Below are 14,493 nucleotides of genomic sequence, written 5' to 3'. Positions count from 1 at the left end.
AGTTGTATTTGTACCTGCAAAATTGATTTTTTCAGCTCTCATTTGACCATTGACCATTTCTCCTTCATGAACCATCACTTGTCTCTCGTTTTTTTCCACTGTTAGTGTCATGAGCCCTGGTTTTGGTTTTTGTATTACTTGGCATGTCTCGGTTATTTTCCTGGCTTTGTTTATATTATCTCCTGTTTTATTTTGAAGTTCCTCGTGTCTTCCTGTCTGTTTTGTTTCCTCTTGGGTTTGCTCCCCATCTTTGATTACCTGCCCGGCCCTGATTGTGTTCACCTGTGTCCTATTAGCCTTGTGTTTTTAAGCCTTGTGTTCCCCTTTTTTTTTGTCAGTTAGTCTGTGATGCCAAACCCCTGTGTTTGTCCTCTGAGGTTCTAGAGTTTCCTGCATCTTGGTGTTTTACCTTTGTTTCCATCTGGCCTTCATTTGCACTTGGTTTTGAGTGTATGTTGTATTTGCTTCTGGATTTTTGAATGTTTCTGATGAGAACAGCCTGTTGAATTTGGGTTGTCCCTAGAAGACATTTTTTTCTAGTTTAACATCTCTTTTGTTCTCACATTTTAGTTTTAGTTGACTTTTATTTGCCTCTAAAATTTTTACCCTCTTGCTTTTTATTTCTAGATGTATGTATCTGAAATGTCAAAGCGGGAGCTCTCTGTAAACAATGACTTTAAAGGTAGATAGGTGGGTAAAATTGTAACCATGAAAACCTCACTTATCAAACCTTGAAGGATGAATGCGTGCAGAATACATTATGTTAGTTATGCGTACGAGTCCTTGACACTCCTTGACTTCTTGAATTCAGATTGCCTTCTTTCACCTGGAGCGTGTACCGTGAACAGGCTGTGAATTACGAGCACAGCGTCAGGGATATGCCCAGCTGATGTGACACTGAATAACTGCTCACAGCTCAAATTTAAAAGGAAAACATCCACCGCTCTCTAAAACCTGCACACAATGCGCCACAGCATGCTTCATTTTTGGAAGTCTCATTTTTGCGGGCCACAATAGGCAGCTACATATTGATGTTTAGAGTGTGTAAGGACATAACTCTCTCCTCTCACACCACAGAGGTAGTGGTGTTGAGGTGGAATCAGACAGGAGGAGAGGAGGAACTGTGTTGGAGAGTCACACAAATCAAAATCTGTATTGTTCTGGTGTTCATACACGGTGAAATTGTGAAAGGGATTTACAAAAGAATGCAGAATCTGCATCTGAGTGCAGATCTCTTGCTGAAGATGGCAGTCAATCAAACTGACACCTGGATCACTCCGACTGTAACATCAGATTGTTTGAAGGTTTTAACTCCTGGGTGTTGATCTCTCTTTTTAATCAGTTACTGTATATTTGATGTCAGACATTATGCATCTTAATGACGCAGTTTGTTGACAACATATATGGACATAGACATCTTAGGCTGACACAGGTGACGGGTGTTTTTGCAGACCTAACTAACCCGTAGGGCTAACATGTTGGGTGCATCCACCCTTCACTTAAAGTGGCCTCCCCTTTACTTAATAATCACTTTATATAATTTAAATATGGATACAGCTGTCATGAACTCTAAAATATGGCATCAACTTTCAGCACTTCTCTGGTGATGGATGGTGTTTAGTTTCATCTCAAAGACAGGAAAAGTAGTGTGTCAATATTTAACTCATGATCAAAGTTGGCGCCATGGATTGGGACAAATGTGACAAAAAGGAAATAAAAGCTCTTGTTTGAGCCTCATATCTCTTTTCATAAACTGCCTGAACTGAAGTAAAGTATGAAGGGTGGATGGACATCATTTAAATTTGAGACTCAGCTGGTTCAGCTATGCACAAGTTGTATTCTAACTTTACACACACAACTTATCTACTTACTTTGTTCTCTTTCCCATAAAGAAGAGTTTGTAAATTGTTTTGAGCTCTGTTGTCCCCATTAATCCCTCCTAAATGACTGCTGCATGGCCAAAAAAGGAGACACTAACATAGCTAGAGCGTCATGTGCATTACTTTTTAACACACTTCAAACACATTCAAACTGCTTCAGTCCGTCCATACTGAGGTTTGGTGTCCTAACGTCTGTGCTGATTTAATTTATGATTACAGCTATGTGTGAAATTTCTTGTTATCTAACCTGTAATTGAGTGTTCTCCCTGTATGACAATAGGAAATTCACACAATGTGAATAGCATTTCCTGCCCACACGCACTGAGGAGCCATCTGGCCTCTCTGGTCGGTCTATGGTGCCATGTGCCTACATGCTGTATCTTTACATATAGAAGAGTGTGAATTTATCTCACCAGAAAAGTGGAGAGAATATCACACTATATTATAACTTAGCAAAACAATCAAATGACAAAAATGGAGAATGAGAGAAGGAAAAAAAGTGTTGATCCGGCCAAACATATGAACTGACAGAGACACAGGCAAACAGAGGGGGAGACAGATGAAGACAGAGTGCACCTGTGATGAAACCTGGAAAGGTCTGGTAATCCATCTGCTGTCATTTCCTGCAGCACATGGAGAAACTCACCTTTGCTCAGGACAGCTGCTTTCAGTTATTCACGTTTTGGAGCATTCAGCAGAAACTTAAAATGTAAAGAGAAGGATGCTTGGAAACACTTAAGTGTCTTTATGCTCACATTGACAAGCGAGTCGCTAAAGTAATCGTTCTACTTAGATGGAGTTGTAAAAGTGGATTGTACAAGAGTGAAGAGTTTATAAGTTTTATATGGCTCTGCTGTTGTATTAATCAATGTAAACGTCTACATTTTTGCCAAGTGATATGTGTTTTCATATTGCACAGGACTGCAGTAACATTAGAGCAGCGCTTCTTAGTTAAGTTTTGTATCAGTCAGCAGTGGGAACAGTGTGTGTTTGGCAGCCTCTTTGGGTGGAGCTCTGACAGTAAACAGTCCACACAGAGAGAGAGAGAGACAGACAGACAGACAGACATATGAGGCTGGCCTGAGAGATCAGTGTCAGCCTGAGGGCATCATGGGGCATTTCCTCTCCTTTGTGCCTCCCTCATAATATCACTCAGAAATGTTCAGACATACAGACGGAAGGACACACATGAAGCAGACAGACAGATGGAAAATGAGAGGGGAAATGTGTGACGACTAAAGAGAGAGAAAGAGGGGGAGGCCCGCAGTTTGGCCAGTCTGAGAGGTCTTTTGGTGTATCACTGTTAGCCCTGGGGCATTATTTGGCATCCCTGCCCCACCATGTCTTCCTACTCATATGTCACTCTGCCAGGGGGTCCCCTGCCCACCTCTCTGGGGGGCCCTGCAGTAACTGCACTAATGCCAAAAATAACCTCTGCTAATGGAGGGGAGGCAGAGGGGACAGATCAATAGGAGTTATCAATGACATTGTTAGCTTCCTGCGAGCTAACTTATTGTTTGTGTCCTAAACGTCCCGATTGCCCCGAGCTATTTTTGAGCAGATCGTTTTACTTGTCAACAAAGCAGATGGCGGAATACTTTTTGTTTTGGTTTATTAGGTTAAAAATCAGATTAGATTTCAATTCATGGCTTATGAAACTGTTTTGACTGCTATTATTGCATGTTTTATCAATTTAAATCACACGCCAATGTTCTCACATTACAAAAGCAAACTAGAACTGACTGGACTTATTCCCCCCCGAAGGCTACAACAGGCCAAGTCCTGACTTTTGTTTGTTTGCTCAAGCTCTACATTATTATTAAATCTCAATTTCAGCCAAATATGTGGTTCTAAAAACCAACAAATCAAGGCTTTTTGTTTTTTCCAAGAATGGGAGCAGGTCAGACTCAGACTTTCAGAGACAGGGCAAGCTGTAATTTGACCCTGTTTATGAATAGAAGAGTGTCCAAAATAGAGAGAGTCATGAAAAATTCATGCAGTGGAAAAGAATAAAGTGTCAATTAAAGTGCTGACATTTATACATTTAAGCTTGATAAACACTCCCATAAACATAGAACATAAAAGGCCTGTGGTCTGTGGATGGATGTCCTGGAGTGACATTACAGCTCAGCTTCACACTAGTAAGTGATTGTAATCGCTGCAGAAAGTTTCAGGTGTTTCAAACAAATAAAGGTCTGTTTTTTTTTTCCTTAATTAAATCTGTGGATATGTCCCTCATAAAATGTCCCTGTTGCTATTGCAGTTGAGTTTTCATTGCATATTTTTCCAAGATAAAGAGAAAATGATGATTTAGAGAAAAAAAGGGAAATGAAATCTGGTGTGTGACAGCAGGTCACGGTGCTGTAGAACACATGGTGCAGATGGTCTTTACAACACTTCATTTTACTGCGATACATGCTGTGAATTTTCTCTACTCAGCATCTTTAAGACTCACTGATGTCATCTGTGTGTTGAATTACACACATTTTCCTTCTAAGTGTAATATCTTGCTGCTTCTATAATGTCCTGCGCAGACCTTTCCATACCTATACACAAGTGCCTTAGATGACCCTAACCAGGCTATGACACCACCATCTCTCTCTCACACACACACAGTAGTTGGTATATCACACATTTTTCTTCTGCCTGGCAGCTAATCCATGTGTCATATGAGAAATATCCCTACAGGACACAAAGATATATCAGCCCGTTTAGTGTAGATGGCATTTTAGTGACACACAGCAGAGACCAAACTGCTGGTATGAAGGCGACGTTCTCACTGTGCACGCTCGCTTTCATTTGGTCATTTGCTTGCCTGTTCATGTGTAAGACATTGTAACTTTCTGCGCTGCACAGTGTCAGGGGAAATTACAGTAAGAGCTAAGCAGAGCTGTGTGTGAGTGAACTACAGTGTATGCATCATTGTGCCTGCAGCCTGTAAACTCACATACCAGCAGGTAGTGCATCACTGATTACTGCAGAGGCTGTAGTCAGTGCATTCAGTGCATTCAGTGCAGTGCAACTGTGGTCTTTGTGCAGTAATCCTCCACAACAACACCAACAACAACAACAAACCTCACTTTCTCAAGTAATTCAGACCCCACACACCCTGAGAGATCTGATACAACACATAGCAAACTTATAATACAACGTTTTATAAAGCTGCTAAACAAGATGTGTCTCACACACACACAAACACAGAATCAAAACCAAGATTGGGAAAAAGCTTGGTACAGGAAGTTAGCTTTTTTTCCTACAGGTGTTTCACCGCTTTGCACTCTGCTCTCAATGTTTTTTCCAGTCCCATGCATTCTGTGTGTGCGTGTGTGTGTCCTTACCACAGTTTGGTAGTGTCAGTTTGGACAGTGGCTTGCGTGTTCCTCCATCCTCAATGCAGTTCAGCTCCTGAGTGTCTGCTTCCTCTCCTAACCACAGCTTGATCCACATGTTCTCGCAGGAGCAGTGCAGAGGGTTCCCTGACAGGATCCTACACACACACACACACACACACACACACACACATAAGAGTCCTGTGAGGAAGCTGGCATTTTTTTTTGCTGAGAATCAGAAAACAAGGAGAAACAGCTAAACCAGTTCTACCAGTGTAACAGAGGAGCCTCTAAAACAAAAACCAGAGGTAATGATGATATGTTGCTTCTCATTTAGCATGCAGTTTCCTTTTAACTGTGAATGAAAAATAATCTGAACAAACTAAAATAGACTGTAAGAAAATTCTGCCTTTAGACATATAACTTTTTTATTTATGTATCAGTCAGTGTAAAAATATTGAATTCATTACAGTCACATGAGTCAGATTAGAGGCAGCGTTTGGGGCTGTGTTTGGGTTTAGTGACAGGTGTCACAGCCTACAGCGGTCTTCTATTATATATTTTCTGGCTCCAGGAAATTCTAATATTGATGGGAGCGGTAAACCAATTTTTAATCTTCAAAACAGACACCTATATCTGCCATTACAGTACTATAGATCCGTTGTTATCTAAACATTGAGCGACTGTAAGGTAAAGCAGACAGACAGACAGACACAGATAGACAGATTGATAGAGAAGGCCCCTCTGAACTCACAGATAAGAGATGTTGAGGTGTTTGAATATCCTCCAGGACAGTGATGACAGGTTGTTATCTTTCAGATTCCTGGAAATTAAATGGAACATCAGAAAATGTGTAACACCACAACACAGCATCAGCAACAAACATGTCTGTTTCCATGTACATCAATAAGACTGTTATTGTTCTCATTAAAAGATTTCCCCTCTAAGGACTGAGACAATTAACCTTAAGTGAAGCCTTGTTTAAGTATAATCAGACTTTAATTATGATGACACAGTAACAAGATTTGACAATCAATTATAAGTCCTGTTAAGTGATCTAGTCTCCATCTCAAACATGACTATCAAATACAAAGGCTTGTGAAGAATTCTGCATCACACATAGAAAAGACATGTCAGTAGAAAGTATGTACTCACAGGTACTGCAGCTTGAAGTTGTTCTGAAAGGCCAGCTTTGAGACGTACGTTAGCCTGCTGTTTGTCACCGTCCTGATGAAAAACAAACACAGCATGAACAAGACAACACTCACAACAACAGCATTATTATCCAAAACTAACAGGTCTCTGTGCAGCTCTGCATGTTGAAAGCCGTCCTAGTGGAGGATAAATATGAAGCAAAAGCACGACCTGGCCACATATGCTGTTCTTTTTAAAGCCTTATTTCTGATTGACAAAGCACATGTTGAGTATTTGATAAATCACCAGCTTCTTCATGGATATTTAAGACTTATTAAATGTCATACATCTCTGGTTTGCCTTTAGCCTGATGTATAAAAGAGTAGCACCAGTAAAAACTGTATCTGAGCTAAGTGAAGTCATTATAGGACTGACGTGATATTAGACACAGTGCAGTTGTGTGATAGTGTGTTTCTCAGACACACTGGATAGTTACTTCTAGTAGTTACTATTCCTCTCCTTTCTGTTCCGGTTCCCACTGGGTCCACCACAATTAAAAGCATATACTAACAGTGCATAATGTGCTTTGTGCTAATTTACTGTATGGGATATTGGATGAGGTTTCTGTAGTGCCCACTTAACACATTTTTTTAAATGTGTGAGTAAGTGCTTCTCGGAAGACAATTCTTTGTTACATTAAGAAATAAAATGAGATTAGCCTTAGCAGAGCAAACACTGTGGAACACTGATAAAAAAACAGTCAAACTAGAGTTGAAGCAGTAGACATGGATGGAGGATTGTTTAAAACATATATGCCTCATATGAAATTCATGGATTTGGGTCAATTAAAGCACAAATAATCTTTTTTACGTACATAGCAGCAGAGAAGCAAATGTAAACTAAATGTGTGCGATCTGTTGTGTTTGTGTGTACAGGTCAAAGTGATTTTCTTGGTCATGTATATACAGCCATTAAGCACTCACAGGTTCCTGAGATTCTTGTAGTAGTGCAGGTCTTTGTCGTTGATGGAGGAGAAGCTGCTCTGGTTTGCGATGTAACTGTCAGGAGAAACAAGTGTGTGTCAGGAGACTCATTTGTTACCAGAAGGGAAGCATAAACAGAAACATTTCAGCAAGACAATAAGCCCACATATAAAAATAATGGACTCTGCAGCAGATGTACAGAAAAGTTCTGGCCTCTTCCTGCAGCATTTGAACAAAGCACTTAACCTCTTTGTGTTTAAGGGCCAAGCAGGAGATGATTGCACTCAACTCCCTTGTGTCAATGAATATAACAGTGTGAACAAGTTCTGAAATGCAGTATATGTACTTTTCAGATACTGCAGGGATCGGATATCTGAGAACATTTAGAGCTAAACAAAACCTCCAGAGCTAACAGAGAACAATCTCTGCTATTGAGGGAACAAGCTGTGACATTCAGAGCAGGCGCACTTTGTCCTGCACACAGTCTAACAAAACTCTTTAAATATATAACAAAGTTATAAAATATAATAAATGTTTTTTTCAGGTCATAAACTGAAGAAAATAGAAACTTATTTAGATCAAATGTCATTAAAATCACATTTTACAAGGTCGTCTCCATGCTCATCCACACACATTATATCATGTAGTCACAGTGTCAAAGAACACAAATATCCAAATAACTAATAAAATGCACGAAAAAGTTGCAATCAAAGTATATTCCTTCCATAAAAGCTTAAAATCGACACACTATTAAGTCTTACAATTGCTCCACTATCAGCACACTCTTTCATAAACATCTGTGATCCTCTACAACGATTACAATATATTGTGACAAACAGATTCATAAAGTACAATAAATCAACAATTAGGTCAATGTCAGCAGTTAAACATCTAAATTAAGTACTGAATAAGAACGCTGTTGCCAGATACTATGAGTGGGCACAATATACTCTGGTTTTTCATCAGGTGTAATGAACCCTTCACTGTCTGTTTTAATGAGCGGGGAGGAGTTAAGCTGCACCCACATATGTGCGCTGGCATTAGACATTTTTCTTTTGTGTTAATGTCATTATTATGTTATTATCTGATGCATTTATATAAACATTACTCTGTGTTGTTTCTAACATGTTAATCATAATATGTTGTCTTTGTCATGCATTCATTAAACTGAGCCACCTCCTCAAACAGATGCTCATTTGTTTGACTCAGCAAGAAGTGACACAACACAAACTGCATTTGAGTTTTCACACCCATAAACCCATTCACATTGACAGCACGTTCAGTTGTGGACAATAAGGTTTTGGAGTAGATGTCATAAAATCAGGATGTCTGATCAATTAACACAGACTGAGGACATGATAACCCATCTGTGTGTGTGTGTGTGTGTGTCTTCTCTGTTTTTGGCAAGGTCGTTTGGAATTAGACGTCGCACGGTCATCAGTAATTTGTCTGTTTACATCAGCCAAGCACTCAGTGAATGCTTTTCAGCAGACTGCTGGCTCATTTAAACAGGGTCCAAGGCTTCTCCAAGGCCGCCTATAAAGATTGTCTATCTCTGACAAAAGTCATTATCAACAAGGCTGTTATCTCTGCAGAGCAAGTTGTTACAAAATAATTTTAATTTCCTCTTTAATTTCCTTAAGCTGTAACATCAGACTATTTCTAGGCCGGATGACGTGATATTAATTATCAGTGGAAAGAAATAATGGTGCAATTTATGTAAATGCAGGCAGAGATTGGTGTCATCAGCAGTCCACCTCCCCAAAAGAGAGCAAAATGTTAACTCTGCCCAGGAAAATGTTGCTTTTATGTCTGCAGCAGCATCGATTCTCTCCGCCTGTGTGGATCATTTAAATACACTCATATTAGCCATCTTGGGAAGTGTCTGTGCTAATATTTGGACTGTGGTGTCTGGTGAGTGTGCCTGTCTCACCACACACACACACACACACGGACACGAGCACGCACACACGCACGCACCAGCACACAGACTGGGCTTTGTCTGTTTCTCAGATTAAAGACTTTAGATTATAAAGTAATTTTTTAACTGGGCTGTTTCCACGACCGGTGCTGGAAGACTGATGTGCCCCCACGATGGCAGTGAGTGAGTCCGTTATGCAATGTAGGTTACACATGATGCGTGTCTGAGCAAAACCCGCGCCGAACAAATGCACAGACTCTATTTCTTTCTAAAGAGAAGTTCGTTTGAGATTACGCACTAAATCTGTGCGTGAGTTGAAGATTAAGTGCCAAACATAAGGGAAATGTGTGCCGCTTCTGGCTCTTACAGCTCCAGGCACAAAGTGGCAGAGGATGGATGAATGATGCCATTCCTTTATTTGGAAAGTGGTGGAAAACGTAGCCACGATAGAATGATAAAGGCTGAATAAATGTGAATATTTACGCATTACGCATGGATTTGATGCCTCTGAGGGATACTCACATGTCGGTGATGTTCTCCATCTCCGCCTCGCTCTGAAGAACGGGGAATGCATTGATACCCCGCTCGGGATCCACGCAAGAGATCCTGCTGCCGCTGCATGTACAAGACGATGGGCAAGCCTCCGCGGACATCCACGGATCTCCAGAGCCTACCGCCACCCCGAATACCACGACCCAACACCACCACCACCAGTAGCACCGCCACGATCTACTCCCCGGCGAGGAGAGAGCCCCGCTCCAGGGTCTCAAGACGCTCATCTCGGGTGCCAACTTCAGCTATAAGGCTCGCTGAACAGCCCCACGGCCCGGCCCAGGTTGGCTGGGATCAGCCCGGTTCGGCCAATCAAGGGGAAAAAGAAATAAAAGGAAACTCCGATACTGAGGTGGTGGGTACAGATGCAGGCGGTGCAGCAGCTAGAAAACCATCGGCTGCTTCAGCGGTGACAGACAGAGGTGTGAAAAAAAGAAAAAGAGGAGAGCGTCTCGTCCCTTCCCCGTGCGTTTCCTCCAGAATCCCCCGTCAGTCCGCCAGTCAGTCAAAATCTCACTGCCACAGTGTGTGCAGTGTGTGCCAAGGAGTCTCTCTCTCTCTCTCTCCCTCTCTCTCTCAGCTGACAGGCACTGACCGGAGCCTCCTCAACACAATGTTCTCTGCGTGTAGATGGATAATTTTCTGGTGGTGCTGCTGCTGCTGCTGGCTGGGTGGGTGGGTGGATGCATCAGAAACGACCAGTCCAGTAAGAGCACCTTAACACCGTCGCCGCGACGGGTACCAGCTTCACAGTGGAGCGTGTATAACGTGATACACCACTGATCCCCCTCAGGAAAATGTCCCTCTGCTTTCAGGAAGGTCTCGGGGAGGGGGAGTCAGGTGCCGAGCACAAGTGTTCCTTGCTCAAGGGCACCTCAGCAAGCTGTAGTCTATGTGTGTTTTCAGTTCGGCTATAAATCCTCATCTGTTTTGTGCCATCCAGGGTTGAAGTTCCTCCCGGTGCGCACAGTCTGTGACAAGCTTTACTGGCCTTGCCTTGAAGGAGGTGTGAGCGTCCTTATGTGACAGAGTGGGGCGGAGGGTGGTGGGTGGGGTGCTGCATTTATCAGGTTGCATGGCTTCTGATTATTGTGCAAATGAGATATAAGGAGCTATCAATTTGTAGATTCTAATTGTCATAATCATTCTCATCAACACGGGCATCATCATCATCATCACCATCATAATTATCATCTGGCTGTTATGCTGGGTGGGTGTGAACCTGTATGCAGTTAATCAATGAAGAACAAAGCTGCCTGAATGAAGCCCTGCCTCCGAGGTATTCACTCAAGATGCCAGATTTTAAGTCTCATATTAGAAAGAAAGGTTTCCCATTAAACAACATGTGACATGTTACTGAGCTGATAGATGATTACGCTGTACAGTACACACACAGGAGGAAGTGTACAGCAGCACATGAGAGGGAGGGGGGGGCGCAATCACCATTGACAAGTCTTTAGCTGGGATGTACTAGGGCAAATGTCACCTTATTAAATCATTAGACCATATTTCATAATCACATGAGCTTCCCAGCCAAACCAGAACTGAATCAATAATATGTCAACTTAGAGTGGAGGCTGCATGCTTGTCACTCTGCTGCTATACATCTCCTGCTGGATGCATTTCTAACACAAGAGTGTATCTGTCTTTATCGCCGTTTAGCTGTTGACAAATGGAGCTACTTCTCTTCCATCTTCCACCTTGTGAGTGAGAGACAGAGGATGACAGCACATCTGTCTGTGAGCAGCAACATCCCCAACACACACAGCTTTGAGGAGCCTCTCCTCCTTTCCTCTTCTCTCCTCTCTCCTTTCCTCTCCAATGTCCTGTCCCCATGTGCAGCTCTAATATGACGTTTGTGCTGACGCACAGGCAGTGCCACTGAATAGAGGAGCGTAATTATGGAGCCCCGTCTGTGTGCAAACCAATCTGGTGGGTGCCTGCCTCAGAAACCGTGGTGTACACATTCTGCACAGAACAATGTGGGCGTACCAATTAATATAAAAACAAACACAGTCTGACAGAGTATTCCAATTACTCTTTGTTCCTTTAGAAATTTGACAGAGTTTGTGACCTGTGTTAAAGGTCTCTGACATTTTAAACATGTAATCAGCCTCTTGTATAAGTCTGTCGTCTGCAGACAAAGCCTCAGTCACAATGTGTTTTATCCAGCTCCGTGCACCTATCATAGCATGCCACACATATTTAGCTTCTTGTTCACATTATGCAGCCTGTTTGATGAGTTAATTGCACGGCACAAATCACCACTATTTAATTATCTGTGCCATACATACAATGACTGCTGCTGCTCATCAGATTCAAATACAGGTTTCCCTGGACAGACACTATGGGTGATCATCTTTAAAGTTTTCTGACCTGAATCCTGAGTGATATGTTGTCTGTAAGCAGGAGTTCTTAGATTTGGTACGTATCTCTGCAGTAAAACGGAACACAAACCAAATCTGATATGTGGGGGAACTATAAATAATTCAGTTTGATTGAAAGTGGATTTTCTCTTTAATATTGAGAAGTATATTGACTCAGTGTGTAGATGGCTGCTTTTTTTTTCTCATGACGTCACCAAGCTCCCTGAGCAGCTTGGCATCTTACTGTGCAGACCTGCCTCTGGCTGTGTGATAACTGCTGCTTCGTGTCCGTGTACTGATGAGCAACCCTTGAGCTCACAGCTACCTAATTCTTCTTCAGAGTCACTTTACATGTGACGTTTGATTTTAGTGGCAAATGTCCAAAAGTTATACAGTCTCACAGTGATGGCTGATTGATTAATTAATCAAATATTCATTAAGACATAATGTGTCTGTTTTGACAAAAAAGGTGCTCATTGTTGCATTTCAGTCACCTGATATTGCATTATAATCAAGATGGGGATGCACAATATTGAATTTTTGCCAATATCTGATTTTTTTTTTAACTCCTTTTGGGCTCTTTGCAATCGCCATTTAATTGCAAATTCATTCTTCCCTATAGTGGAATTAACCTATTGAGATGGTTAATTAAATTTGTTGTGTTGAAAGAATGCCAGTTGGCTCTTCCTCATTAATACTGAGCTATCATTGTAAATAACAACCGAGTTTCAGACACTTGCAGACGTAGTCGTCCCTCTTTTACACCAGCCTCAGGACACCATTGTTGATGCACACACAGGAAACACATCAGTGTCTGCAGATGTCTCCACCTTATTGGCAGATGCTTATCTATTATTTTACGGCTAATATCTGCTGATAACATCACTCTTGCCAGTAAAATGGCACACCCACCCATAATTATGACTTTTTATTGTATAATCTCATATGCATCAAACTACCTGTTTTTGAGTAACATGATCCTGTGAAGTTACATAACAGCCACCTGTTGTTGGGTCACAGCTGCTGCTAGAAACATTTAGGTATATCGTGTGATCACTAGGAGGCGGCATGGTGGTGCAGTGGTTAGTACTGTCGCAACAAGGTTCCCCTCTGTGTGGAGGTTGCATGTTCTCCCTGTGCCTGAGTGTTTTCTCCAGGTGCTCTGGCTGCCTCTCACAAATATCTAAAGACATGCTTGTTAGTGTGAGTGTGAATGTTTGTTTGTCTGTGTGTTGCCCTGTGATGGACTGGTGACCTGTCCAGGCTGTACTCTGCCTCTCACCCGTAGAGAGCTGATATAGGGCCCCCCGTGACCCTGCACTGCAGGACAAAGCGGGTTGGATGATGGATGGATGTGATCACTAGGTTCACACAAGAAAAATATGCATTCATTTGAAACATCCATCCATCCATCATCTGAACCCGCTTTGTCCTGCACTGCACAGTCACAGGGGGCTGGAGCCTAACCCAGCTATCTACGGGTGAGAGGCAGGGTATACCCTGGACAGGTCACCAATCCATCACAGGGTAACATACAGACAAACAACCAATCACATCTATGGACAATTTAGGGTCACCTTGTCTTTAGAATGTGGTAGGATGCTGAAGTACCTGTAGAAAACCCACCCAGAACATTTTATGATTTATTCATGTGGGCCCACAAATGGGGCTTGTATGCTGCTTTACCCCAAAGCTATGAGTAACACAGGTTCATGACTGGGACAGCAGCAACGGCGAGTGAGTATGTGCAGAAAATATCACACAGGCGTCAGCGTACTTCCTTTAGTAACTGTGAGGGGATTTGGCATGAGATCTATTGATGAACAACCCTGAGTCTGTCGGAACGATTTCCCTGCTTTGTCCTTGTTTCATTGAACTTGTTGGCTCAGGGTTGATTAATGGTTTTAACATGTGGATTGGCTACATCAAAGTTTTAAAAACAGTAGTGGGGCCCATAAGCCCTTAGACCTTTAAGAATAACTTTGAGTAACAGGTTTTGGAAGTGATGTTCTTTTTATCTGAAACTTTTGATTTTAAGATTTCTTTCCAAAATTGGTCGAAGGGTCTTTATTACTCCTTCTTGTACTGTGATTGGACGTTGCATTGATGTGCAGAGTATCTTTACATTCCCACCGTTTTATTCCTGACAAATTATACTCTAGCGCCCTCTAATGGCAGTTGGTAAAACATGAAGGTGCAGATAGAGGCAGCATCATTACAGGAAAGATACAAGCTCAGCACCTTTAAATTTTACATTATTTCAAATTACAAACACTGTACCTATAATGCTATATATGCTTGAATAAGAGAAAGGAGCTGAATATAACA

At 41.9% G+C, this 14,493-nt stretch overlaps 1 protein-coding gene across 1 annotated transcript in view; it reads right to left on the bottom strand.

The window, feature by feature from the left end:
* ntrk2a (neurotrophic tyrosine kinase, receptor, type 2a) overlaps positions 1–10,299 on the bottom strand; it is a 64,252-nt gene extending 53,953 nt beyond the window's left edge. The window contains exons 1-5 of the mRNA XM_028414735.1: positions 9,770–10,299; positions 7,327–7,401; positions 6,365–6,436; positions 5,964–6,032; positions 5,219–5,367 (exon numbers count right to left, since the gene is read on the bottom strand). Coding sequence (XP_028270536.1) covers positions 5,219–5,367; positions 5,964–6,032; positions 6,365–6,436; positions 7,327–7,401; positions 9,770–10,026 — 622 coding nt within the window. The 5' untranslated portion in view covers positions 10,027–10,299. The remainder of the gene's footprint in view (positions 1–5,218; positions 5,368–5,963; positions 6,033–6,364; positions 6,437–7,326; positions 7,402–9,769) is intronic.
* Between the last annotated feature and the right edge of the window lie 4,194 nt (positions 10,300–14,493).

The sequence above is a fragment of the Parambassis ranga genome, chromosome 9, assembly GCF_900634625.1.
Source record: "Parambassis ranga chromosome 9, fParRan2.1, whole genome shotgun sequence".
Classification (NCBI taxonomy): Eukaryota; Metazoa; Chordata; class Actinopteri; family Ambassidae; genus Parambassis; species Parambassis ranga.
Note: the sequence above shows the minus strand (reverse complement) of the source record. Positions and strands in the feature narration are given on the sequence as shown.